The sequence below is a fragment of the Myotis daubentonii genome, chromosome 6 (genome assembly GCF_963259705.1).
Source record: "Myotis daubentonii chromosome 6, mMyoDau2.1, whole genome shotgun sequence".
Taxonomy (NCBI): domain Eukaryota; kingdom Metazoa; phylum Chordata; class Mammalia; order Chiroptera; family Vespertilionidae; genus Myotis; species Myotis daubentonii.
Window position 1 is genome coordinate 86,251,276 of NC_081845.1, and position 27,670 is coordinate 86,278,945.

Here is a 27,670-nt window from a genome sequence, read left to right on the forward strand (position 1 = left end):
GGGAGAGGGAGCCGTTCAGGAACCCCGAGCCAGAGAAAGCTGGGTGGAGAGGGTGCCGGACCACAGCTGTGACCGCCAGTCGGTGGATATAGTCAGCATTGACCCCGCAGGGAGAGAACAAGGAGAATACGTTTCCTGACTTCACCATCCCCCCATCTTCTGATCCTGAAACGGAGGGTGTGAGTCCTGAGTCCCCTGTTGTTGCTCAGCTCACCAGGGCGCAGGGTCGGCAGGGTCGGAGGGTGAATCACAGGGAAGCTCCTCTTATCCTTGGTCCAAATTTAAAAAAACCTTGTCCCCAGCACAGAGGACGGTGTCCCATCAGCTACTATATGATTGGGGGGGGGGGGGGGGCGGGCAGGAGTCAACCTGGCAACACTCCTATGGAAACCTAGCTACTGCGAGAGTTCTTCCCAGAAGTCAGCAGCGGGAAATGGGGGTCGTGAGGCCTGAATGTATCATCGTAGCCACCTGCTTTCACCCCCAAGGACACAGTCTCCTCGCCCTTTGCCAGCACCTTGGCTGGGCAGGGGGTTTCACTCAGAGGGTGACTCCAGCCTTTATTCCTATAGGGCCTGAGTCCGTGTGGTCTCGGCTCTCTTGGGGGGCTGAAGGTTTCTGTGAACCCCGCTCCTGGGCAGAGGGCTGTGAAGAAGCCCTTCGGCGAGTCCCTTGGGCTCCAGATCCAGTGCCAACCTCTGCGGCGCAGTCGCAACCCAGTTTCTCTGGTGCTTGGGATTCATCAGCCGGCCATGACGGTGACCTTCTCTGCCTGTTGGGCCGGTGGTGTGAGAAATGGGAATGGCGAGGGTCAGCGGGCACCGGACACATCCTTCAGGGTCCACAGCTGGAGAGGACCCCCCTGGCTTCTGCTCGGGAGCCCAGGCAGAATGCAAAGGAAACGGGGCCACGGCTCGATGTGCTTCTGCTTGAGCGTGGTAACTACTGCCCCCAGGTGACTCCCTCCCTCCCAGACGGAGGGACCAAGGATAAGACGTTACTGGCCGGGAATGTCTCCCTCTCCACCAGGAACCATGATGTTCAAAGGGCCCCATATGATGCCCTGAGGAGAGCCCAGTATTCCAGGGGTGGCCGTGACCTTCAGTGGGAATGAAAGCATGCCCCCCAATGGGCCACATTAGGACACCAGCAATGCATTATGCTGGCCTCCACAGTACCTTCTAATAGAGACTCTTTAATCTAGAACGCTATTGCCCCAACCATGCCTTCTGCTGGGGGCCAGGCAGGGCTCCCCTCTTTGGCTCAGACGTTGCCCTCCCAGAGGTCCCCACAACTGTGGGATGGCCCCGGCTGGGTCCCCCTTATTGCTGACGTTAGAATCCCAGGACGCTTTTGTTAGCCAGCCAGCCTCCCAGGAAGACCCCTTTCTCCCTGAGCAGCCCACACCTGCTCCCCAAAGAGCAGAGCAGACGTGCAGGACCCCGGAAAGGGCTCCCAGGAGGAGAGCCCGGTTGCAGGGCCTTCCTGCTGCCAGCGTGAGAACTGTGGGAAAGCTTACACCACGCGCCCCCACCTCCTGAATCACCAACGCACACACACAGGTGAGAGGCCCTATAAAGGTGTGCGGGAAGTCTGTACGTGGCCTTTCTTCAGTTGGACGACATATGTGGATACACACCAGCTACTGGCCACATACATGTGATGAGGTCTGACCATCTCAGGCAACACCAAAGGACACATCTGCGGGTGCCAGGACCCCCCAACCCACAGGCCAACGATGAACAGATGGCTGGTCCTCCTGGCCGTTAGGTCAATCTCCTCTTCCCCTCACTTGGCTTCTCCACCCAGATCCTGCCTGCCTCTGACCAGCTGGTCTCTTTAGAGCAGTGGTTCTCAACCTTCTGGCCCTTTAAACACAGTTCCTCATGTTGTGACCCAACCATAAAATTATTTTCGTTGCTACTTCATAACTGTAATGTTGCTACTGTTATGAGTCATAATGTAAGTATCTGATACGCAGGATGGTCTTAGGCGACCCCTGTGAGAGGGTCATTCGACTGCCAAAGGGGTCGCGACCCACAGGTTGAGAACCGCTGCTTTATTTTATTTTTTTAAAATTAAATCTATATTGTTCAGATTATTACAGTTGTTCCTCTTTTTTTCCCCCCATAGCTCCCCTCCACCCGGTTCCCACCCCATCCTCTGCCCTTACCTCCCCCACCACTGTCCTCATCCATAGGTGAACGAATTTTGTCCAGTCTCTTCCCGCACCCCCCACACCCCTTTTCACCCCGTGAATAGTCAGTCCACTCCCTTTCTATGCCCCTGATTCTATTATATTCACCGGTTTATTCTGTTCATCAGATTATTTATTCCCTTGATTTTTAGATTCACTTGTTGATAGATGTGTATTTGTTGTTCATAATTTGTATCTTTACCTTTTTCTTCTTCCTCCTCTCCTTAAAGGATACCTTTCAGCATTTCATATAATACTGGTTTGGTGGTGATGAACTTCTTTAGCCTTTTCTTATCTGTGAAGCTCTTTATCTGACCTTCAATTCTGAATGATAGCTTTGCTGGATAAAGTAATCTTGGTTGTAGGTTCTTGGTATTCATCACTTTGAATATTTCTTGCCACTCCCTTCTGGCCTGCAAAGTTTCTGTTGAGAAATCAGCTGACAGTTGTATGGGTACTCCCTTGTAGGTAACTGATTGTTTTTCTCTTGCTGCTTTTAAGATTCTCTATTTGTCTTTTGCTCTTGGCATTTTAATTATGATGTGTTTTGGTGTGGTCCTCTTTGAATTCCTTTTGTTTGGTGTTCTCTGTGCTTCCTGGACTTGTAAGTCTATTTCTTTCAGCAGGTAGGGGGAGTTTTCTGTCATTATTTCTTCAAATAGGTTTTCAATGTCTTGCTCTCTCTCATCTTCTGGCACCCCTATAATTCTGATGTTGGTACGCTTGAAGTTGTCCCAGAGGATCCTTACACTATCTTCATATTTTTGGATTCTTTTTTCTTTTTGTTTTTCCAGTTGGGTGATTTTTGCTTCTTTGTATTGCAAATCTTTGACTTGATTCTTGAGATCCTCTGGTCTGCTGTTGGAACTCTGTATAATATTCTTTATTTCAGTCAGTGTATGCTTAATTTCTAGTTGGTCCTTTTTCATAACCTCGAGGGTCTCACTAGATTTCTTGAGGGTCTCACTAAATTTATCGGCGGTTTCTAGAAAATTCTTGAAAAACCTTAAAAGTGTGGTTTTGAACTCTATATCCAGTAGTTTGCTTTCCTCCATTTCTGTCACTTGTGACCTGCTTCTTTATCCTGCATTTTTTATGCTTCCTTGTGTTGATAGAGTGGCTTTGTGTGCTAGTTGTCCTATAGGGCCCAGTGGCTCAGCCTCCCCAATTACCTGAGGTGGACACTCTTGGTGCACCCCTTTGTGGGCTTTGTGCACAGTCTTGTTGTAGTTAAGCCTTGATTGTTGTAGGTATCACTGGGAGGAATTGATCTCCAGGCCAATTGACTGTGAGAGTCAGCTGTCTGCAGTGGGAGAACTCCTGAGCTGGAGACACTCTTCTGGGGCAAGACTTGCTTCAGTGTGGCTTTGGTGCTCACTGAGTCTGCCCCCTGAGTGTGTCCCTTATGGATCTGAGGAGTTGTAATCTGATGGTCCCACTCTGACCACTGGGTACACTGGCTCTTGGATCTCTAAGGAGGTGCTAATTTAGCCTCTGCCTGAGGCTACCCAGCAGGAGCTATGGAGCGATTCCTCTTCTTTGTTTGGGGTTTGGAGGTGCCCAGATGAGGCCCAGCTGTGAAGCAATGCAAGTTGCTGTGGGGCCTTGGACCTTCTTTTGGAAGTTCTGGGTCTCTCTGATTTAGCTGCAGTTTGTTAGGTAATTTTCAGGTTGCAAAGGGCCAGGCCTTTCATATGCAAAAGCCTCTGTGCACAGCTTGGTTGGGGCGGGGTCTCAGGGGATCAACAAGGCTGAGCAAGCAGCTATGGCTGCTCCCCAGTCCTACCCTAAGAGGCCCCGCATCTCAGTGTCCCAGTAATCGCCGCAAGCACCTCTGAGAGAAAGCCGCCCTCGAGTTCTGCCCGATGCCAGACAGTCCAGTTTCTCCCCGTATGAGTCTGGGTCCCCAGAGACTCACCAGGAACTGGAGTTCAGAGCCGTCGGGAGCTCGTGACTCCCTCCTGATTGAAAAAGACACCCGTGTCCTCAGTTGCCAGCCCTTTCCGCATGCGCCTCCGTACCTCTGCACTTTACTTCCGCACCTCCTCTGAGTCTCAGTGCTTTTCTCGTTCCTTCTAGTTGTAGAATTTCCACTCAGCCAGCCTTCCTGTGGTTCTGGATGATGTCCGTTTTGTCTTTTAGTTGTATATTTGAAGTGGTTGTTCAAGACAGCAAACTCCGGTGTTTACCTATGCCCCAGGACTGCATTCTTTGAGAACCGCTGCTTTAGGGAAAGACTATGAGGCAGTGTTGAGTGAAGCCTATATGAGCTGGACACCCCCTCAGGGACTCTTCAAAAACTGTCTTGCATGCCCTTGTCTCTTTGGGGCCACCTACTGTTGCTGCGTTTAGCTACATGGACAGATGAAGTAAAGTAGAGATTGGGAGCTTTATTAGAAAGTTCTTGAGGCAGCTCAGCTGGTTAGCATTGTCTCGATACACCAAGGTTGTTGATTTTTTTTTAATTAAATCTTTATTGTTCAGATTATTACATTTGTTCCTCTTTTTCTCCCCCCATAACTCCCCTCCTCCCAGTTCCCGCCCCACCCTCCGCCCTCACTCCCCACCCACTGTCCTCATCCATAGGTGCACGATTTTTGTCCAGTCTCTTCCCACATCTCCCACACCCCTTTCCCCCCCAAGAATAGTCAGTCCATTCCCTTTCTATGTCTCTGATTCTATTATAATCAACAGTTCATTCTGTTCATCAGATTATTTATTCACTTGATTCTTAGATTCACTTGTTGATAGATGCATATTTGTTGTTCATAATTTGTATCTTTACCTTTTTCTTCCTCTTCCTCTTCTTAAAGGGTACCTTTCAGCATTTCATATAATCCTGGTTTGGTGGTGATGAACTCCTTTAGCTTTTCCTTATCTGTGAAGCTCTTTATCTGACCTTCAATTCTGAATGATAGCTTTGCTGGATAAAGTAATCTTGGTTGTAGGTTCTTGGTATTCATCACTTTGAATATTTCTTGCCACTCCCTTCTGGCCTGCAAAGTTTCTGTTGAGAAATCAGCTGACAGTCGTATGGGTATTCCCTTGTAGGTAACTGAGTTTCTTTCTCTTGCTGTTTTTAAGATTCTCTCTTTATCTTTTGCTCTTGGCATTTTAATTATGATGTGTCTTGGTGTGGTCCTCTTTGGATTCCTTTTGTTTGGGGTTCTCCGCGCTTCTTGGACCTGTAAGTCCATTTCTTTCACCAGGTGGGGGAAGTTTTCTGTCATTATTTCTTCAAATAGGTTTTCAATATCTTGCTCTCTCTCATCTTCTGGCACCCCTATAATTCTGATGTTGGTACGCTTGAAGCTGTCCCAGAGGCTCCTTACACTATCCTCGCATTTTTGGATTCTTTTTTCATTTTGCTTTTCCGGTTGGATGTTTTTTGCTTCCTCGCATTTCAAATCATTGACTTGATTCTTGCGCTCCTCTGGTCTGCTGTCGGGAGTCTGTATAATATTCGTTATTTCAGTCCGTGTATGCTTAATTTCTAGTTGGTTCCCCAATATAAGATCGAGGGTCTTATTAGTTTTCGTGTAGAGCTCATTAAGTTTATCGGCAGCTTCTAAACAGTTCTTGAGAGACCTTAAAAGTGTGGTTCTGAACTCTATATCTTCCATTGACAATTTTGTCCTGTTTCTTTGTCTCCGCATTTTGTTATGCTTCCTTGGTGCACCCCCTAGTGGTCTTTGTTCGAAGTCTTATAGTTAAATCTTGATTGTTGTAGCTAATTCCAGGGAGGGTTTGACCTCCAGGCCAAGTGGCTATGAGAATCAGCTGTGTCAGCAGGGAGAGAACTTCTGTCCTCTAGGGACTATCCGGCAAAGGCCTCTGTGCAGGGCTTGGGCGGGGCGGGTCGCACAGGATCAACAGGGTGGGCCGGAGAGAGCAGTTATGGCGGCTCTCAGTCCTGTCTCCAGGGCCTCTGCCTCTCTGAGTCCCAGCACCCGCTGCAAAGCTGGGAGAGAAAGCTGCACTCGCTCTGACCGAAGCCAGACAGTCCCGCTTCTCCCGTTTGAGTCTGGGTCCCTAAAGACTCGCCCAGATCTGGAGTTCAGAGTCTGCGACTCCCTCCCGATTGAAAACAACAACCGCGCCCTCCGCCGCCAGCCCGCTCCGCGCACTCCGCACCTCAGAACTTGACCTCAGCACCGCGCCTCCTCTGAGTGTCCGTGTGCGTTTCTCTTTCCTCCTAGTTGTAGGACTTCCACTCAGCCAGCGTTCCTGTGGTTCTGGGTGATGTCCCTTCCGTTTTTTGGTTTCACTTTTGAAGTAGTTGTTCAAAGCAGCAAACTCCGGCGTTAACCTATGCCGCCATCTTGGTTCTCCGGAGACGTCACTATTCAAGGTTGTTGATTTGATTTCCGGTCAGGGCACATACAAGAAGAAGCAACCAATGAATGCATAAATAAGTGAAACAACAAACTGATGTTTCTCTCTCTCTCTCTCTCTCTCTCTCTCTCTCTCTCTCTCTTCCTCTCTCCATTCCTTTCTCTCTCTTTCTCTAAAATTAATAATTTATTTTTAAAGAAAGCTGTTAGAATCCTGGGGATTTCCCCAAGGCCTGAGGAATTAAAGGTGAAGGAAAGCTATCTGCCCTAAGGGTTTAAAAAAAAAAAAAAGCCCTAGGTGGTTTGGCTGAGTGAATAGAGCATCGGCCTGTGGACTGAAGGATCCTGGGTTCGATTCCAGTCAAGGGTACATGCCCAGGGTTGTGGGCTCAATCCCCCCAGTAGGGGGCATGCAGGAGGCAGCTGATCAATGATTCGCTCTCATCATTGATGTTTCTGTCTCTCTGTCTCCCTTCCTCTCTGAAATCAATAAAAAAATATTTTTTAAAAAAGCTCTTTATGTCACTCCTCAACTTGCTACCCTTCAGTGAGTCTCCTTGGCCTGCTACAAAAAATCCAAATTCCTCATCATAATCTTCCACAGTTTCCAGAGCCAGGCTACTAGTATGTTCAAATCCTGAATTTACCACTGACTAGCCATGTGACCTTGGGGAAGGTCTTCTGGTGAGAAAAGTACTATTGGCCTGTTGGGGACACATCCTTATTGAATCAGATTCTGTCCAGCACTCATCAGCCACATGCCCAGAGCTTCTGTCTCCTCCCACCACTTTCAGGCTTGGATGGAATGCCCCACCGCAGGGCATGGGATCTGGCATCTCAAGTGGCCACCAGCAACACAGAAGCCTGGGGGAGTTAATCCTCTTGGGTAACATTTGACTAATGGGAGTTGGGAGAGACCCAAGCAGATAAGTTCCCTCTTCTCCCCTCCCTTCCCTGAATTGCTGCCAGGCACGGTCTCTCCACACAGGCAGCCAGTGGGGAGATCTCCCAGGCAGCCAGTGAGCACAGCTGTTGTGCTTCAAGGCTTGTGGGGACGCAGGATCCCCCCGCCATCACCTTGCATTACCTCCCTTCTCCCCTGCCTTGCTTTTTCTTTCTCCCTCTCAGTGCCTTGGGTTTACGCCATCCAAGTAAAATAGTGGTACTTCGTTCTTGTTTTAGGTTCTGTTTTCTAGGTGACTTGGGGGTGGAGGACAATCGACTGGGGCAGAGGACAAACCCACAGTAACTTCGCCTCCTTACAGAGCTCAGAGACCAGGTACCTGAGCATAAGGGCTCTCCTGAAAATCAACCAGGTAGTTCCAGACCTCATTTCTGGACTCCTCAGCCAGCCATTCTTCCGACCAGCAAACTAATAGAAAGGAATTTACCCACGCTCTCCAGCGAGCTCTCCAGTGGCAGAGCTGGGATCCCAACCAGGATCTGTCCACTCCGCAGGCACCTCTCTTCACTCAGAGACAATGCCTTCTACAGATGCTGCCTGTGCCTACTCTGATGCCGAGCACTGCCAGGTGATGCCACAGTGAGATGAATCAGGGCAGGCTCCTCGGGTCCAGGAACCGTTAGGTCTAGGGGCTGAGAGGTCCACCCAGGTGCAGCGCCCATGGAGAAGAGGGGCACTAAAGGGGAAGGTCGGACAGGCATATGCGCCCTGACCCGGGACTGAACCACCACCTTGGGGGTGTGCCCTGACTGGGAATCGAACTGGCAGCTTTTCAGTGCACAAGACCATGGTCAGTGAACGGAGCCACACTGACCAGACTCAGCAAAGATTTTTAAGCCTGCGATTCAGAGAGCATCCCAGCTGGGGGGATTGGTGGTGGATGGCATGGAAACAGCAGCAGTGTGCGGGGAAGAAGACTTCTCTTCTCAAGGAGGTGCCCGAGTCAGAGCTGAAGAGCTCATGGGGCTTAGCCAGACTTGCCATTTCCTGGCTGTCTACCCTGGGTCATGCGTGGTGCTGGACACAAGAGCTCAGAACATGATGGTGCCTGCTCTAGGGCAGAAAAATAACGGACAATTCTGAACGTGCCGCCAAGGCGAAGAGCTGAACCTCTGCAGCCTCTAACTTATTCTGGGCAACTGGGGAAGTCCCAACACCTTAGTTCTGCCTGCCCTCCCCTGCCCCCCAGCTCTGTTCTGCATGCCACCTCGGTCTGTTTCAATGGCCCCAGTGCACCTGGGCCAGGCCTCCAGGTGTCCTCCACCCAACTTCCAAGCACAGGGAGTGGATATGATATTTTTTTTAAAAGTAGGGACAAGAGGGCGCTCATTTGTGACCCAATTACTGGCCCCAAGGGCTCAGATTTCCAGCACCGAAGATCTCTTTTATTCCCACCTGGGCACTAGGTCCCTTCCGTGGTGAGGGCGTGAATGCAGGAGAAGGAATCAATCTACCCGTTAACAGTGCTTACCCTGTCTGTGCCAGATTTGGGCTAAGCCTTTCCCAGTATTATCTTGTTCAACAAAAGGGAGGGAAAGATTAGTAGGTTTTGAATCCTGCCATTTCCTGGCTGTGTGGTCCTGGGCAATTTACTTCTTTCTCTCTCTTGCTTCTGATAGCAAGTTGGCAAGATTGGATTCACACTAAAATGATAATCACATTCGAAAAATGGTTTCTTTGACTGCCCGAAGGGAGAGCAAGGGGTTGCAGTGCTCCGGGTGACCCTGGAAGGACTAGGGTGAGGAAGTGGGAGATTAGAAAACTTCAGTAGTGATAATTAATGGGATTTGGTTGAAGGCGGGTCAAGGGTGACTCCCGGGTTTTTGGCTTGTATTATAGGTAGCACAGAAGAGTGGGTGAACTTCATGATGTAATTTATTTTCTATTTTTATGATCAGTTATACACGCAAAAGTATTATTTTTGTATGTGTGCAATTTAAAGAATAATAATAAACCTTATCTACCCTTTTATGTCACTTGAGAAGAAGTGGATACTAATTCATACATTTGAAGCCTTTGAGCTCCCCCTCTGATCACATCCCCCCATCCTCCATAGAGGTAACCTCTATCCTGAATTTTGGTTAATTTTGCCTTTGCTTTTATTTGTTGTTTCTACCATATATGTATCTATTATTAAACAATACAGTGATTGGTTTAATGTGTTTTTTAAAAAATATATTTTTATTGATTTCAGAGAGTAGGGAGAGGGATATAGAGAGAGACATGATGAGAGAGAATCATTGATTGGCTGCCTCCTGCGCACTCCACACTGGGAATCGAGTCTTCAACCTGGGCTTGTGCCCTGACGGGGAACCGAACTGTGACCTCCTGGTTCATAAGTGGGCGCTCAACCACTGAGCCACGCCGGCCAGGCTTAATTTTGGTTTTGAACTTTATTCTGTTTGGGGTTCATTGATCTTCAGTCCAAAGGCTTATATAAAACGTTAAAAAATATATATAAAATGTAAAAAAAAAACAACAAAAAAATGGCAAGGAGTCATCTTAGCTTCCAAGTCATCTGCACTGTGTTCCATGGTGGAACTGTTTCTCCCAAGCTTCCTGCATCTGAGGTTATGGAAACGGGCAGCAAACATTATAGACTTTCAGTATAATAGTGAGGAAGCCTATGTCTCGGCTGTATTTGATTTAAAAAAATATTTTTATTGATTTCAGAGAAGAAGGGATAGAGAGGGAGAGATTGAAACATCAATGATGAGAGAAACTCACTGGGAATCAAGCCCTCAACTCTGGCATGTGCCCTGACCACGAATCAAACCATGATCTTCTGGTTCATAGGTTAACGCTCAACCTCTGAGCCACACCTCAGGGCAGTTGTATGTGAGTTTGACTCTGGTTTTGGTTGAAAGAACACCCTGCATCCTGAAGGAAGGCGCCTTCACCTTGCAGGGGTGGCTTCTCGGCTCTGCTCTCCCTGAGCCTTCGGCTGCAATCCGGTCTTCTATCAAGCCAGCGGCTTCTAGGCCCCGGGGCACAGGGTAAGACCAGTAAATTCTTTGGGCATGAGCTCATTTGACAGTTTCCTTGGCTATAAAATGCAAGCCTTGGTTGGAGGAGGTGTTGTGTGGCCTGCCGTGGTGATGGATGGATAAGGTACTCTGTAGGTCCATGAACGGTGGTGCTGACAAAAGCAAAGCAGGCAGAGGTGAATGCATGCCTGGAATGTGTCTATTCTTGCAAAGCTAAAGCACAGCCCTTCCATGCTAGCAGGGCCAAGTCAGATCCATCTACAACCGGGTGGGAATGGTGCCCAACTGGGGACTCAGCACTGGGCTGTGAGTAGGAAGGACGCGCAGCACTGGCCACAGCAGGTATCCCCAGAGAGGGGAAGACTACGCGACTGAGGCAAAGCATGACTCCATCCCTGCCACCACGGTTGACAGAACAAGCCCTGGGGTGGCTGCGGATAGAGGCTGATCACGGTCCCCCTGATGACCAGTCTTTCCCACACTTTGTTGTGGGTCTTTGTAGTTACCTTGCCTTTGGCTGTTAAACATCACCACCTGGCCCGGCTGGTGTGGCTCAGTGGTTGAGCATCGACCTATGAACCAGAAGGTCACGGTTCGACTCCCGGTCAGGGCACATGCCCAGATTGCAGGCTCGATCCCCTGTGTGGGGCATGCAGGAGGCAGCTGATCCATGATTCTTTCTCATCCTTGATGTTTCTCTCTCTCTCTCCCTTCCTCTCTAAAATGGATAAAAATATATATATTGAAAAAAAACACATGCAAAAAATATCACCGCCTGGCCTTTACATCACCAGGATACCATTATCCTCACTGAGATCAGGGAATCCAGTTCCAGTGATCCTCCTGGCAGCCCCCTCGCCCCCCCAATAGCATTACCAGCCTACAGAGGACAGCCATCTGAGCATATCAAGAATTCGATGTCGCTCGCCAATGCACTTCGACATGCTTTGGTAAAGGAGTGTTTTCCTGACCCGCTTCAACCATGTGGCTGGAAGTGGCTAAACAGATCGCACAGAACAAATCCAATCCAGCCTTCCCATCTCCCTGAGATTTCAGATTCCTTCCTCTCTAGTATGCCAGGGAAATTCCGGCATTTCAAGTTTATTAACTATAGGCTACCATGAAGTTCAGGCTTTAATTAACCAAACCAGCAGAGTATGAATGCCTCTCCCAGGTGCTCACGCCAATACATTAAATCCCAAATCCTGATGAGCATCCATGGCCGTGAGTTTGGCCGTGCTGAGCCTTACATTCCACCCTGCTGGGTCTGTTTCCCACACAAGTTCCAGTGGCTCCCGCCAAGGCAGGTTGGCAAGGCCTGTAACTCTTTCTGGCTGGGCTCTCCTCTTAGCGTGGGCCTGTGCAGGCTGTGCTGGGATCTAACTCACGAAGGGCCTGGAGCCAAGGGGGGATGGAGGCGGGAAGGGCTCTGAGGCTGATGTCCTGGGAGACAGGAGACCTACAGAGGATGTTGTCTCCACAGACAAGACTATTTCAGGAGAATCTGGGGACTCAACCATTCTCAGCCTCATTCATGTCTGCGCCAATGTCCCCAGGCCCTCTCAGTGTCCCACCCATTTCCCATCGACGCCCTTATCTTAGCCTAAGAGACTAGAGCAGTGATGATGAACCTATGACACGCGTGGAACTCATTTTTTTGGTTGATTTTTCTTTGTTAAATGGCATTTAAATATATAAAATAAATATCAAAAATATACGTCTTTGTTTTACTATGGTTGCAAATATCAAAAAATTTCTACATGTGACATGGCACCAGAGTTAAGTTAGGGTTTTTCTTTTTTTCTTTTTTTCTTTTTTTTTTTTAAATATATTTTATTGATTTTTTACAGAGAGGAAGGGAGAGAGACAGAGAGCCAGAAACATCGATGAGAGAGAAACATCGATCAGCCGCCTCCTGCACACCCCCCACTGGGGATGTGCCCGCAACCAAGGTACATGCCCTTGACTGGAATCGAACCCGGGACCCCTCAGTCCGCAGGCCAACGCTCTATCCACTGAGCCAAACCAGCTTCGGCTAAGTTAGGGTTTTTCAAAATGCTGACACGCCAAGCTAAAAAAGTCCGCCATCACTGGACTAGAGTGTTGAGCATTTAATTAGCACTGCCACTTGGCAACCCAATGACACCCTAGGGCCAGTCCTCAGCCTTATGTGCCCTCCAAGATGTCCTGATTGCTCACCCTTCGTTCAGAGTTCTGTTACAAACCCCAGCTGCAACGAAATTCTAGTGCCAACCATCTAACGTTAGCACAGACCCCAGAAGTTAAAGGGCCTGGACCCCAATAAGACTGCTCTTACTTCAGATGCCAGCTGCATGTTCAGAAGGGTTCCCAGGCCACAGGCACTTCTGATTGACGGGGTAAAAATTGGGGATTCCCACAACCCCCTTTAGGTTCCATAATTCACTAGAACAACTCACAGAACTCAGGACAGTGCCATTCTTATGAATAACTTTATTGGGACATGAATCAGCAGGACCAGCCGCATGAAGAGGCGCATAGGGCCAGGTCTGGGAGGGTCCTGAATGCACAGCTCTGGGTGCCCTCTCCTCATGGAATCCGGACACGTCACCTTCCTGACACCTCAGTGTGTTCACCAATGAGGAAGCTCCACTGAGTTCTGTGTCCAGAGCTGTTACTGGGGCTTCCTGACACAGGCACAGTTGATTAGATAATTGGCTGGCGATTGAACTCAATCTCCAGGCTCTCTCTTCTCTCTAGACCTCACAGGGCTCAAAACCGCAACCCTTTCACCACATGGTTGGTTTTTCTGGCATGGCCAGCCTCAATCCTGAAACTTTTTAGGGGCCACCATGAGTCACCTGTTTGGTATACACTGTCAGGGCTCACCATGAATATCACTCCTAATACTTGGGAAATTCCAAGGATTTAGTCTCTCTCCCAGGAATGAGGGACAAAAGCCAGTCAAATTCTTTATTATACAGCACATAGTGTGGTCAGTTTCCACCAGGCTAGCTTCTCAAGTCCAGCTTTTTATTCTGACAAGTTTCAAACCATTTAGATTAAACAATTCTTCACAATTTTGCCACAATTTGTGCTCTTCGTAAATTAATGTCCCAGTAATTTCCCCTTCTCTCTTTTCTGTGGTTTTATTTATTGGTCTGAAAAGATTAAATGGAAAATTCCAGAAATAAACAATTAACAAGTTGTTAGCTTTTAAAAAAAATATGTTTGTATTGATTTCAGAGAGAGGAAGGGAGAGAGGGCTAGAATATCAATGATGAGAGAGAATCACTGATCTGCCGCCTCCTGCACGCCCCCTACTGGGGATCGAGCCCACAACCTGGGAAATGTGCCCTGACCAGGAATGGAACCCTGACTTCCTGGTTCATGGGTCCACACTCAACCACTGAGCCACCCTGGCCAGGCAACAATTCATGTTTTAAAGCACCAGCCTTAACCTGTGATAAAATCTTGAGCTGTCTTGCGCCGTCCCACCCAGGATACGAATCATCCCTTTGTCCACCATGTCCACACAATACGCTACCCGCCTGTTAGTCACTGAGTAGCCATCTCAGTTATCAGACAGAGAGGCCACATTAACATAACTTTTATTACAGTATATTGTTATAATTGTTCTATTTTATTAGTTATATTGCTAATCTCTTACTGAGACTAATTTGTAAATTAAACTTTATCATAGGTATGTGCATCTGTATGGGGTAAAACATAGCAGATATAGGGTCCAGTACTACCCATGTTTCAGGCATCCACCAGAGGTCTTGGAATGTATCCCCTGCAGATGGGGCGGGGGAGTGGGGGCATTGGAACACTATCATCCAATATGCAGATCATACTCAAATTTCCCCAAGGATACAATGTCCTTCATAACTGATTTTCCCAAAGAACTTATATACTTACATGCATAGCCCATGGCCATAGGTTAGTGAAGACCTGGGGGGTGGGGGGGTGGGGTAGGGGCTGGAAAGAAGGGGGAAAAGAGGTGGGGGGAAATGGGAGATACCCATAATATTATCAACAATAAAAAATATATTTAAGCATAATAACTGACTTCCCCTCCAACTTGGATCCAATCCAGGATCACACTTTGCAGTTTTCATATCTCGTTTAATCTGACACACTTCCCCAATCTTTTCTTTTCCTTTCTTTCTTTTTTATGACATTCAAAAAAGTTTTAAAAAACAACACAAATTTGTTGTGTGTGTGTTAATCCTCACCCGAGGATATGTTTCCATTGATTTTTAGAGAGAGTAGAAGAGAGAGGGAAAGACAGAGAGAAACATTGATGTGAGAGAAACACATTGATTGGTTGCCTCCTGCATGAGCCCTGACCAGGGCCCGGGACAGGGAGGAGCCTGCTTGTGCCCTTGACCAGAATCGAACCCGGGATCCTTTGGTCTGCAGGCCGACACTCTATCCACCGAGCCAAATTGGCTAGGGCAAAACAACACAAGTTTGTAATCTCACAATATGGCGGTCAGAAGTCTGAAATGGGTTTCACTGGGCTAACATCAAGTTGTGGCAGGGCTGCATTCCTTATTTCCTTGCCTTTTGCAGCTCCCAGGAGCCTCTTGTATTCTCTGGTTTGTGGCTCCTTCCTCCGTCTTCAAAGCCGGCAGCATATACCTTCAATCTGTCTGCCTCAGTTTCCATCGACTCATCTCCTTCTCTGACTCAAACACTCCCTCCTTCTTCTAGGGACCGTTGTGATGGTTGGTAACTGGCCCACCCACATGATCCAGAAGGCTCTCCCCTGAGATTAACATTTATAAAGTGTCCAGGCCAGTCATTTTGCAGGATGGCTCTCACTTTGGTTTGTCTGTCCATTCCCTCAAGATGAGGTTCAGAGTGAACATTTTTGGCATGAATACGACAGAAGAGATGTAGTATTCCTACATCCGCAGTGTCCTCAGAGCATCGCATCAGGAGACACGTGGTGCTAGTCTGTCCTGTTACTGTAATGAACTTTTGAGTCCATGATTAAGGCGGTGTTGCCAGATCAGGCTAGCTTCCGATAAACTTAGAAACCTGAGAACCACTGGCCTGGCGTTCCAAGCAGCCAGAGGGGCTGTAGCACACCTGGCCTGGCTTCCTCTGTTCTCACCCCCTTTGGGAACACCAGGGGGTCTTGATGGAAGGGAGGGGCCAGGCTCCGCAGTGCTGTCACTTACTCCCAGTTCTCTGGAGGCTCCTGGAGACAGCTCAGCCGCTGCTTTCCGTGGGTGCTGCAGAGTCCAGGACGTTGATGAGCCCGCCTTGTGACTACGCAGGTGTCCCGGGACCTGCGCACTGCTGCGTGTGCAGGAAAGGAGGTTCGTGCGCACACGTGGGTCTTCTGGCCTGCATCAGCCCGTCCGCATGCACGTTGTTATTGCGAGCCTTCCTGTTTCCCCCAAAGCCTCCACCGTGCAGGCTCCGGGTGGGTGAAGGTGTGCATGTGTGTGTCAAGCGTTTCTGAGCAGAGCCGGTCATGGTTCTCAAGTGCTCCCCCTGCCTGGGCGGCTTGGTATGGCCTGTGGCCCCTGCGGGGTGGTTGCGCCCACACTTCCCGGAAATGTTTGCCTCCCACACGCCGGTCCGCTGTGCTGTAGCTGTCGGACATGGACCCGCCGGGCAGTGCGAGCTGGTCAGGCCGAGCCCCCGCGCCCGCGGAGTCAGCCCCGGCCTCGGTGACCCTGGCGCAGCTCCTGCAGCTGGTGCAGCAGGGCCGGGAGCTCCCCGGCCTGGAAAAGCGCCAGATCGCGGCGACCCATGGCGAACCCACGGCGTCCCGGCTCCCGCGGAGGCCCAAGCCCTGGGAGGCCCCCGGCGCGGCCGAGGCCCCGGCGCCGCCGCCCTAGACCCGGGCCACAGGCACGCGGACCCTCGGGTAGGGAGGAGGGAACACCTAGGGGAGCCCGGCTCGGCGGACCGAGGACCACGTCTTCCTAAGGGGCCGTCGTGGGTTCCCGAGGCTCGAGATCCTTTGCAGCTGCGAGATCCGGAGGGGACTGTCCCGCATAAACTCGGACTGAAAACTGGGTACTGACCAGTTACTCGTCTCTTGTGCTTCCGCCCTGACCTGTCTCAGCTGGACTGAAGCCTCCTGGGAGCGCCATGGGGTTGTTTTGTGTCCGTATTTCAATAAAAAAAAATTTCAAAAAGCCCTTCAATGCAATGGCAACAAATCTCATACTATGTGGTATGCATCAATGTGTTTTCATTTTTAAAATGCAACTTAGGACACACTGAGAACTTAGAAATGTTGATAACGTGTTTATATACTGCTTCAGCTTATTCTGATGGTTGTGGAAGTGAATTTAGGATTCAAGTGGCATTGATTTTGGACAGCCACTCTCCAGACAGTTAATAAAAGGTTTGATGGTCAAATCTGGCCTCAAAATGACTTAAAAAATGCATTAAGCAAATGAAATCCCAAGGCATTGAAGAACAGCCAATCAAACCCCAGAACCCTTGGCTCTAACCGCTGGATCTGGCTCCCTGCACCTTCTCTTCCTGCTTTTCCCAGAAGGAGAGTCCCACTTGTTTGGGGAGTGGCATACCACGGTACACGATACAGACATGGCGGGTGCACACCTGGTGCATGCCTGGTGAGGTCCCTCCGCCTGGCCAGAGATGGAGGCCTATGGGGGGAGGTGGAGGTACTGACCACCAGGGGGCAGCTCCTGCATTGAGTGCCTGCCCCCTGGTGGTCACTGAACATCATAGCGACTGGTAGACCAGTAGTCCTGTTCGCTGAGGCCTTTGTATGTATTAGTATAGATACAGAATTCTAAGTTAAAAACTTATTTTCCTTAACCCTTTTAACCACCATGTGAGGCAGACAGGCTAGACTACACAATGAGCCCCACTTTACAGGCAAGAGTGAAAATCTTATTCCCGTATTTAGTGTAAGACAGATCTGGGATACAAACTCTGGGCTTCCACAGTGTTCTCTTCCCATGACTTTAGATCCATCACTGTAATCTGATTTCACAATGCTCTCCAGTGTTAGAGTAACATCTCTTCCTGGCAGGTTAACTCCTGAGGCAACCACCTAATTAATTACCTCATAACCTGGCACTCTGAGGCACTGTTACACTAACTCAATCTCACAGCTCTGTTTGAGGGGCCATGAGCCAAACTGCAGCAAGGCTGATCTTAAGGGATCAGGCAACATTGGCTAAGCATATTTTCAAGTCTTAACCTGGGCCTGGCACACCTTCACCAACTGCTGTGATGGCAGGTTGAGGCAACTGAGTGGCAGAAGAGAAGACGCACTTATGACAACAACATGGGCAGGATCAGACCCTTGTCAAGTGTAACGTCCCAGGAGCACTAGCGTCCTCATGTTGGTCTATTACAGCATTACCAGCAGGATAGAGAGCAAAACTCCTGGAGGGGCCTGCAGCCTAGAATATGCAAGGAAATGTGGGGAGCCAACATGGCCATGGCATACTCATGCCAGCTCAGCCTGGTTCAGTGACCCTGAGTGGGGGTGATGAAAGGCTTAGAAAAGACAGACAAGAGAATGAAAGCTGGGTCTCGGTGGGACGCTGCTCCTCTGATGGACAGCGCCAGCACCCACAAGCCGTGTCTTTATTTTGTAGCAGATGCCACGAGGCAAAGGACATGATCAAGATGTTTACAGCATTCTCGTGGGTTTCAACCCTCCTCAACTACATGCACCTGAACTTTATCACTCAGGCACGTGGGGCCACGTGTTCAGACCATAGGTTCAAGTTTACACTATATCTGTTATAATTGTGCTGGGAAGGCTCTGCCCTCCAAGCTGGAACATGCACGTGGCAATGAGGACGGTGTCCTCTCCTCAGTCCTGTGGTCGGCAAACTGCGGCTCGCGAGCTACATGCGGTTTTTTGGCCCCTTGAGTGTGGCTCTTCCTAAGCCTTAGGAGTACCCTAATTAAGTTAATAACAATGTACCTACCTATAAAGTTTAAAAAATGTGGCTCTCAAAAGAAATTTCAATCGTCGTACTGTTGATATTTGGCTCTGTTGACCAATGAGTTTGCCGGCCACTGCCTCAGTCCAAGGCTTGAACCTGTCCAAACCACTGTAGCCGCGCCCCACCAGGAAAGGGTGTAACTAAGCTTGCCCAGGGCCTAAAAGACCAAATAGTGCCAATTCCATCCATGCCAAACCAAGAAAATGGTTCATTTTTTCCTGATTTTGGGTTCTTAAAGCAGAGGACGGATCATCAGGGAAACCAGAAAATTGATCGTAAAGCCCAGCAGAAATAAATGGGGGACAATACCCCAAGTTAAAGTCGGTATAAGGGCTCAGTCGCTACCACTGTGTTCCTAACAGGAAATACCCATTAGCTTGAAGGGAAAAGGCAATCTTGTAAGCTTTGGTTTTCCACAGGACAGGGAACCAGATTAGCAAGGCCAGGCCTGGGCAACCACTCCTGATAGTGCAGGACTTTCTCGTGTAAGGTGCATGGGTCCCTGAGAAGAGTCTACGAACACCCTAAGCCCTTGAGCAAAAACTGGAGTGGATGCATGTTTTTCTGGGGAAATGGTCCTTCCCTTCTCACAAATCCAAGAATAGGTTAAAATCCTGAGCTAGGAAAAGGAAGCCACCAGGTAAATTTAGAGCCAGTCAAGCCCGAGAGCTTTCAAAGCTGTCACCGAAAAGCTGGAGCATGGACACACAACAGAGACAACGGAGCCCCATTTCTGTGCTCTTCTAAATGTATTTCAAGTTCTTTCCAAAACGAGGCATTGGGAACCCCAAGTTCAGGTATGCCTCTGGGCTGGGCCCACTGCCGTCTTGAGTTCACGCTTGGGTCCAGAAGATGTGATGAAGGACATCTCCTATCTGTGACGCAGGACCCTCTCCTCCATGGCATGAGTCCTTGGCTGATTTCAGAGGTGGCAGCAGTGGCCAACGTGGGAAACACACTGGACTTTTCCTTTGGAAGTGGGACATCACCACCATCTTTTCCCTGACCCTTCCCCTGCAGTTTCTGAAGATATAGCAGAAAATAATCTTCTTTGAAGATACTGGGTAATTCCAAAAAACAGAAACACATGCTTCCAATGCAGTGTGCTTTCAGATATTCTGGGAGGAAGGAAAACACAACTTTTGTTAATACAAATGAACTGTGACCTGGCACTTAAGAGTACTGTAGTAACCACAATAAAGAACACTTTCAGAGTTAAGATTCCTTCAACAAAATGGATGGTTTAGATCTTCAAATCCTTTCTATTTAGTTTTTAGTATTACTCTCTCCCCACTTTCTGCTAAATAACCACACTAATACAGAGGTTTCTTTCACTGCTCAACATTTCCTAGCCTGTAAGTCTTGGAATATACAGTCCCATGTCCTAACCAGGCATTCACTCGTCCAAGCACGTCTCCATCCACTAGACTTGTAAATACCAGCCTCCTCTCGCCCCCAATGCCAAAGTTCCTCTCATATACTGGCAAATGCAAAAAGAATTTTTAAGGGACAAAGCTTAGCCCAGGAAGTCAGCACAGGACAGTTTGCAGCCCCACCTCACCTGAGTTTAGTTCAGCTGCCGGATGAGCTGGTTGATGCGTTCACCTCGATAACCAGGGGAGCCCACCTCCTTGAGGAAGCCCACTCTATTCTTGGGAGCGTGACGGGCCACCGAGAGATGGAAAGGGCACAGGAACCCTGAGACCGCCTGGAAATTCTTCCCCGGGAAGGCAATTTCATGAATGAGGTCTTCCAAGCAAATGACACCAAACTTCCCTAAGAAACACAAGGGCAGCGTCCTTTATTCGACATTTCCCCAGCGTATGCTGAGAGGCTCTCATACACCAGAACCTGGCACTCTGGCGGGTTCCTGGGATCTCAAGAATATAACCTGGACTCCACACAGGACCACCAAAGAGCCTTGCTTTTTGCCAAAACTTATCCCTAAGATGTAGTACTCACCCAGATGCTCCTCAATCACTGTGTTGTCTGTCAAAGGGATGACTTTATTCTTGACCTTGGCTTGTCCACGTTTCAAGATGAGCTCCCGGACAGACTTCAGATTGGGAAATCTAAGGGAGGCAGAATAAAGAACAGCCTTAGCTGCCCCCTGGCACACTGCCTTACACTGCCGCTCAGTCCTGCAGCCTGGCTGAGGAGAGGTGCTCCCAACTACCCCTTCCCCTCACCACGAAGCGTCCTGCAATCACACTGCAGCTGGGAGGCGAGGGCACACCCAGCGAAGAGGGTAAAACCCAGAGCGGCCTGACTATCCAAGCTGAATTACAATTTATGGACATAAATGTTACCAGGCAAAAGTTTACTTCCCAGACACAAATAAGTCCTGGCTTATAGTCTAGGACTTTGGCCTTAGGTGTCCCTCTACTCAAGATGGTGCAAGAGTTTGCAACTAAATTCAAGCCTTTGCTGGGTTTAATGTTTGAAGGAACATTACTCTTACACAAGCACTGCTCCTAGTTCTGCTTTAAGACTCCAATAATTAGCCGAAACCGGTTTGGCTCAGTGGATAGATCCTCGGCCTGCGGACTGAAGGGTCCCAGGTTCGATTCTGGTCGAGGGCATGTGCCTGGCTTGCGGGCACATCCCCAGTAGATGTGCAGGAGGCAGCTGATCGATGTTTCTCTCTCATCGATGTTTCTAACTCTCTATCTCTCTCCCTTCCTCTCTGTAAAAAATCAATAAAATATATTTAAAAAAAAAAAAAGACTCCAATAATTAGTTTCTGTTCTAGCCACTGCACTCAGCTGTGGCCTAGAGCAGTGGTTCTTAACCTTCTGGCCCTTTAAATACAGTTCCTCATGTTGTGACCCAACCAGAAAATTATTTTCGTTGCTACTTCATCACTGTAATGTTGCTACTGTTATGAATCGTCATGTAAATATCTGATATGCAGGATGGTCTTAGGCGACCCCTGTAAAGGGTCGTTCGACTGCCAAAGGGGTCGCGACCCACAGGTTGAGAGCCGCTGGCCTAGAGGACCAAGCCCTGCATGGTACTGTCCACGGCACATTACCAGCAGCAGGGTATCCCCTGCTCTACCTGCCCCATATCCCAAGGTTCTGGCGGCTGGCCACTGATTTCTGGTGACTGTGGTCACAGCAAAATGTTCTTTCAACACAGCATCGGGAGCCTTGGGGAACAGTACCCTGTGCAGCCTAATGTTCTCAACATGCTCAAATACAACCTAAAAAAGCCACACACACAAAAGCCTTACTCACCCCCAGGTCACATACGGTTCCACTATACGCAGCGTTTTTATGGTCTGGGGGGTCACTCTGACAAAGACACCACTGAAAATCTTCTTCAGGCGAAGCCTTGCAATGGTTTTCTGTACCAGTAAGCTCACCCCCCTGATCCTGAAATGAAGAGCAGAGAAAGTCGGGCTCTATTTCATTTATGTCAGCCCAACCAGCACCTATGAGATGTATGCCACTACTGGCCACACCGAGAGCAAGACACAGACTGTGCCTTAGAGAGTTCAGTAGAGTAGGAGGCAGCCGCAGAGTGGATCATTTCCACACAATGTGCGGCAATGCCTGAGGTGCTATGGGAACAGAGGTGGTCCCAGAATTTGTGGTGTGTGTGGGGGGGTGTAGGCCTATGTATATCAAGCTAAGGAAGCTGGACTTGCTTCTGTGGACAGTAAAAGCGATGGAAAATATTAAGAAGACAGGATCAGATTTCTTTTTGGGTACAGAGGACAGATCTGAGAATGTGACACCAGAAGCAGGAAAAGTTAGAAAACTAAAGTGATAGCCCAGAAAATAGTCTATTTACAGTGTGGGAGGTCTGGTAAGCAAGGATCATCAATATTTAAAATACACAGGTTTCTGGTTTGGGTGACTAGGCAGGGGAAACAGAAAGAGGCAGAGTTGTATGTGCAAGTAGGAACAAGTAAGGAAAATGCCTGGCCAGTGTGGCTCAGTGGTTGAACATCGACCTATGAACCAGGTCACACGCCCAGGTTGCAGGCTTGATCCTCAGCGTGGAGCAGTGAAGGAGGGAGCGAGCCAATGATTCTCTCTCATCATTAATGTTTCTCTATCTCTCTCTCTCCCTCTCTGAAATCAATTAAAAAACAAAAAAATGCAACAATTTTCATGTCACTCTCCCTAGCACTGATTATGCTCCATCCACTTGACCTTGGTTGTTCCTAGAGATGCCCTGATTCCCCCACTTCAGGACTTTCTGCAGCTCCCGTGGAAAGCCTTTCCCTAACACTGGTGAACTCCTTAAATGTTTGCAGGCCTCAGCTTCAAGCTCCTGCTTTAGAAGAGCGTCTTCAACCTGCATACACTGTCCCCCCGGCCCCACCAATCCCGAACTTAACCCTTACAGCACAGAGTGTATTTTCATGTCTATTTGCCTAAGATCAGTTCCTTAACCTCAAAGACAAAACCTATGCTGTGCTCAACCCTGAATTCCCCGCACAACTTACCTAGTGGCTTAAGGCCTATTTTTACCTCATCTCCCCAGATAGGGGTCTAGAGCCGAATCACTAGTTTGCTCCCAGCCTCGCGTAACTGAGCAAGTGACCTACCTTTGGATGCGCACAACGAAGGCCAAGGAATGCTCATCTGGCACCTCCAAACCGTGCGGCTTCACTTCCAGTCGTCTGAGGCGCACCTTGTCACGTTTCTGCCGCCAGGCATCGTGCAGGAACCATTCCAGTCGCTTAAACCCGATATCTTTTCCTTTCCGCTGCTACGGAGAGGCAGACCAGCATCACCACTTGGTGTCTCTAGTCACCTTTACTTCCAGAACAGTAAGGCATTCATCACTATCAATAGAGCTTATCTCCCCTTACGTCTGCAAAGGGAGCAAACCAACTCCTTCATTCTCATGTAAAGAAAAAATGAGATACCAAGCGAAGATGGAGTTGAGAAAACCTGGGAACTGCTGAGAAAAAGTCCTTGATAAGTTCACTCACGTGCTGTTAACCAATGTTTACCTACAGGCGTTTTTGGGAACCTAACATTTAAGCACAAAATACAAAACAGGGACGCACGCGTTTTGTTCCCTGCCTCCAAAAAAAAAAAAATACATATACATATATATATATATATTTACCCCAAAACACTAAGCAAATAGTGTTTAAAAAAAGATGTTAAGATTGTTTTCCCCAGTGACAGGTCTGGTCTCTCAAATCACTCGGTATGAACCCAGCTGGTACAAGCTTCCCTCCCACGTTTTCCTTAACAAACTATTCCAGTATTTTGCCCACAGTTAGCGTTCGATAAAGATTTGCTAAATGGCCGAAGCCGGTTTGGCTCAGTGGATAGAGCGTTGGCCTGCGGACTGAGGGATCCCGGGTTCGGTTCCGGTCAGGGGCATGTGCCTGGGTTGCGGGCACATCCCCAGTGGGAGATGTGCAGGAGGCAGCTGATCGATGTTTCTCTCTCATCAATGTTTCTGACTCTCTATCTCTCTCCCTTCTTCTCTGTAAAAAATCAATAAAATATATTAAAAAAAAAAAGATTTGCTAAATGAAGGCACGAACCATCGAACTGACGGGGGTGGGGCACCAAATCCAATTCAACCCGAGCCGGATGAAAATCAACACATGTACATTCTAACTCCACCCTCCTGGGTCCCCACAATTACCTCCTTCTTTTCCAAAAGTGCCCGCTTCGCCTGGGTGGCTTTGAGGGCCTGGTACGCCTTCCTCTTTTTCAGGAGGTTTTCTGGAACCAAAGGGATCTTTTTTCTTTGCCTGATACAGAAAATTGAGGTCAGCGTCAATGTCTGGGAAACGCATCTTCATTGGGCCTCCAAACCATTTCCTAGGCTTCGGCAAACATTACCGTCTTCAAAGTCCTAAGAACCGAGACTCCCCCGAAACCTGTGGCTCTGACTCCGGTCCTCTAAGTGGACCGGTCCCACCCCTGCTTGGAAGCCTTAGCGCAGTGGTTCTCAACCTTCCTTATGCCGCGACCCTTTAACACAGCTCCTCATGTTGTGGTGACCCCCAACCATAACATTATTTTCGTTGCTACTTCATAACTGTAATGTTGCTACTGCTATGAATTGTCATGTAAATATCTGATATGCAGGATGCATTTTCATTGTTACAAGTTGAACATAATTAAAGCATAGTGATTAATCACAAAGACAATATGCAATTATATATGTGTTTTCCGATGGTCTTAGGCGACCCCTGTGAAAGGGTCGTTTGACCCCCAAAGGGGTCGCGACCCACAGGTTGAGAACTGCTGCTTAGCGAGTCATGAACTTCCGCCCTGGCCCGAGCACCAAACCTATTCGTCAGGGCACACGCCTGGACTGAGGTGCCTACCCGAGCAACCATGGATGTTTCTCTCTCTTTCTCTAAAATCAATGAAAACATACAAAAAATCACGAACCCTTTAGCCACTGTTCCGCCTCATGCCCAAGTAGCTTTTACTGACACAGCCTTTCACAGACACTAGCAGCGAGGACATCCTTGTAAAACCCTGGGGCTGGGGCGGGCGCAGACCCACTCGCAGCGGGAATCCTAAATCAGGCTCGGTGAACCGAACTCCAGCCCCGCGGCCTGGAAGTCAATCCTCGCCCCTCCATGTCACCGGAACTTGACGGCCCCCGCTGCCCGCCGGCCCTCCCGAGCCCTACGGTCCCCGCTCTATACCCCCATCCTCTGTAATCTGGAGCCTTTTCCATTCCCTTCCTTCAGGCCACAAGTATCCCTATTTCCCGCCAGCCCGTGGATGGCACCGGATGCCCTGGGACCCAAGCCAGAGACTCAGAGTCCCAAATACTCACTCTTCCTCCGCCATCTTGCCAAAGCTGCAGCCGCAGCGCATGCGCAGTCCCACCGCGTGGGGAAGCGAGGCACCGCTCTATGTGTACTTGACCATAGAGACGTCTCTTAGCCTCGCGTCCCGGAGAGCAGGCGTCCCGTTAGCAGCAGCTACCGCGGAGGTCACGCCAGCCCCGATTCCTGCCAGAGGTTGCACAAGGCTTTCTTTACACTGTTCCCAAGGGCTTTGGAGCCCAGTAACATTCAAAACCCTTTTCACTCAAGCTATAGTCTCATATGCCGGGGGCTGGGCTATAAACAAGGAAACGCTTCCCACAGTGCACGACGACTTCCGGTGGGGGCGGGCGCTGCTCCGCCGGCTTCCGCTGGGCTGCGCGGAAGGGAAGACGGGCCGCTTCCGGGCCGCTTTTTCGCTCCCTTCGGCTGCGGCTCTCCGGCGGGCGGAGGTCTCGTGGACGACCTCGGCCCGGCTCCAGCAGAGGGCCTTGATCTACGTCTTAGTCTCCTTCACCCACAGAACGAGGATAATAACGGGCCCCCCTCCCGCCCCCCAACAATCTCAGGAGGGTGTGTGAGCTGCTCCGGGGGGGCGGGGGGGGGAGCGCCGGGCACAGACACCGACCGCCGGCAGCCGCGCTGGTGTTACCGCTGCCGGACCGAGAACCGGGAGTGCCTGCCTCCTCGTCCTCCCAACATTCCCTCTTGCCGCCTGGAATGCGCTGCCTTCTCTCTGGTCCTAGTAAAACCATGGGATGGAACTCAGTCCTGCCTTTTCAGACATCGCGTCTCAAGCACTTGTGTGCACAGAAGCCACCCGAGGGTCCTGCGGAAATGCAGATACTTACTCGGGAGGGGCGGGGGCCTCAGGTCGGAGGCGGCGTTTTCACACGCTTCCAAGGGATGCTTCGGGTCTAGGAATACATTTTAACCAGCAAGGCTCTAAGCAGTCTCCGCCCTTTCTCCGAATTCCTGCACACATTTCTTCCCCGTGACACTGGCGGGGCCGGGGCCATGCCTGATCCTAGACGTCTAGCACAGGTTTCTCTTTTTTTTAAAAAAATATATTTTATTACAGAGAGGAAGGGAGTGGGATAGAGAGTTAGAAACATCGATGAGAGAGAAGCATCGATCAGCTGCCTCCTGCACACCCCCCACTGGGGATGTGCCTGCAGCCAAGGTACATGCCCTTGACCAGAATCGAACCTGGGACCCTTGAGTCCACAGGCCGACGCTCTATCCACTGAGCCAAACCGGTTAGGGCTCTTTCTTTTTTTCCATTTCAGCACGGGCTTCTTCATCTTGGCACTAGTGGCATTTGGGGCCCCGGATAGTTATTTGTTATGGGGGAGGGGGCTGTCTTGGGCGCTGTAAGGGTGTTCAGCAGCAACCCAAACTTGCACCCACTATAAGCCAGTAGCATCCTCACGCCAGTTGTGGCAAAAAAAAAAAAAAAAGTCTCCAGGCTTTGCCAAGTGTCTAGCACAGCATATGTTTCCTGAGGGTAGAGCGATGTGGTTATTTGGCCGTCAGCACTCCCAGGGACCCCACCGACGTCATCCTGTACCATTTGGCCTGTTGTTGCCCTACTTAGACCGGGTGCTCAGAAGGCAGGGAGCTTGTCTCCTAGTCTCAGGTACAGCACCTGTCACAGCAGTGGACCCCTGCAGGGGCTTGTTGGCCGCGTGCAAGGCATCGCATTGGTCTGAACAAAGAACCAAAATGAGTCAATATTTTGTAACTTCCCCGACAGATGAAAGGTAGGTTCTGTGGAGCGGACATATTCGAGAGAGGAGGACTTTGAGGGGTATCAGCAACACTGGCTGACAAGACTTTGGAGGCCAGGATTCAGGGAAGGCGATCCCGTGCCCGCGGGTGGTGCTGAGAGTGTCCTTCGTCTCAGTGCCAAAGCCACCCTCCCACCAGGCTGGTCAGAGACAAAGGGATGGAGGCTTCAACCAAACAATCCCTCACCAACTGAACATGTTTACTGAGCTTTGAGCACGGGCTCTCACACCGGGTGAGATGATAGTGGGTTTTTTCGAAGGGAGGTTACTGGGTGAGAGCCTGGCATGGCCATTCACCGCCTCAAGAATCTTATTCTCTGTAGCTTGTCTCAGAAGCTTCTGCTCTCTTTTTTCCTGACCACTTCAGTTGTCCGTCATTAGGGAGTGATTACATGGAGTATGGAAGGCCCTGGCCAGGGGGCTGGGTTGGTTAGAAGGTCATCCTGATACAGCCATGTTGCCGGTTCAATGCCCAGTCATGGCACATACAAGAATCAACCAATGAATCATAAATAAATGGAACAACAAATCAGTGTTTCTCTCTCTATCTTTCTCTCTCTAATATAAAAAAATTTAAAAATGTATGGAAGACTCTGCAATTATATGTAGTGATGTAGGTCCTCAAGACCCCAAAACTTCAGTGATAGGTGTTTTCCACTTTTTGGCCTGCTGACATCCAA

The 27,670-nt window shown here is 49.4% G+C and overlaps 2 protein-coding genes and 1 pseudogene across 5 annotated transcripts; 2 read left to right on the plus strand and 1 right to left on the minus strand.

The window, feature by feature from the left end:
* Window positions 1-1,010: 1,010 nt before the first annotated feature.
* LOC132237626 (Krueppel-like factor 17) lies at window positions 1,011-1,770 on the plus strand (annotated as a pseudogene).
* A 14,137-nt stretch (window positions 1,771-15,907) lies between these two features.
* Window positions 15,908-16,634, plus strand: C6H6orf226 (chromosome 6 C6orf226 homolog). The gene has a single exon (XM_059701661.1). The coding sequence runs from the start codon at window positions 16,083-16,085 to the stop codon at window positions 16,320-16,322; it is 240 nt and encodes a 79-aa protein (XP_059557644.1). The 5' UTR covers window positions 15,908-16,082; the 3' UTR covers window positions 16,323-16,634.
* A 145-nt stretch (window positions 16,635-16,779) lies between these two features.
* Window positions 16,780-25,527, minus strand: RPL7L1 (ribosomal protein L7 like 1). 4 transcript variants are annotated; one of them, XM_059701658.1, is made up of 7 exons: window positions 25,209-25,518; window positions 24,054-24,162; window positions 22,990-23,153; window positions 21,668-21,805; window positions 20,391-20,500; window positions 19,990-20,204; window positions 19,411-19,546 (listed from the first exon to the last, which is right to left on the minus strand). In XM_059701658.1, exons 1-6 carry the CDS (start codon window positions 25,247-25,249, stop codon window positions 19,996-19,998), a joined length of 771 nt encoding a protein of 256 aa, XP_059557641.1. In that variant the 5' UTR covers window positions 25,250-25,518; the 3' UTR covers window positions 19,411-19,546; window positions 19,990-19,995. The 4 variants fall into 4 exon arrangements, with proteins under 4 accessions (XP_059557639.1, XP_059557640.1, XP_059557641.1 ...); XM_059701656.1 differs by lacking the exon at window positions 19,990-20,204 and having other exon boundaries at window positions 16,780-19,546; window positions 25,209-25,526; XM_059701659.1 differs by lacking the exon at window positions 21,668-21,805 and having other exon boundaries at window positions 25,209-25,517.
* Between the last annotated feature and the right edge of the window lie 2,143 nt (window positions 25,528-27,670).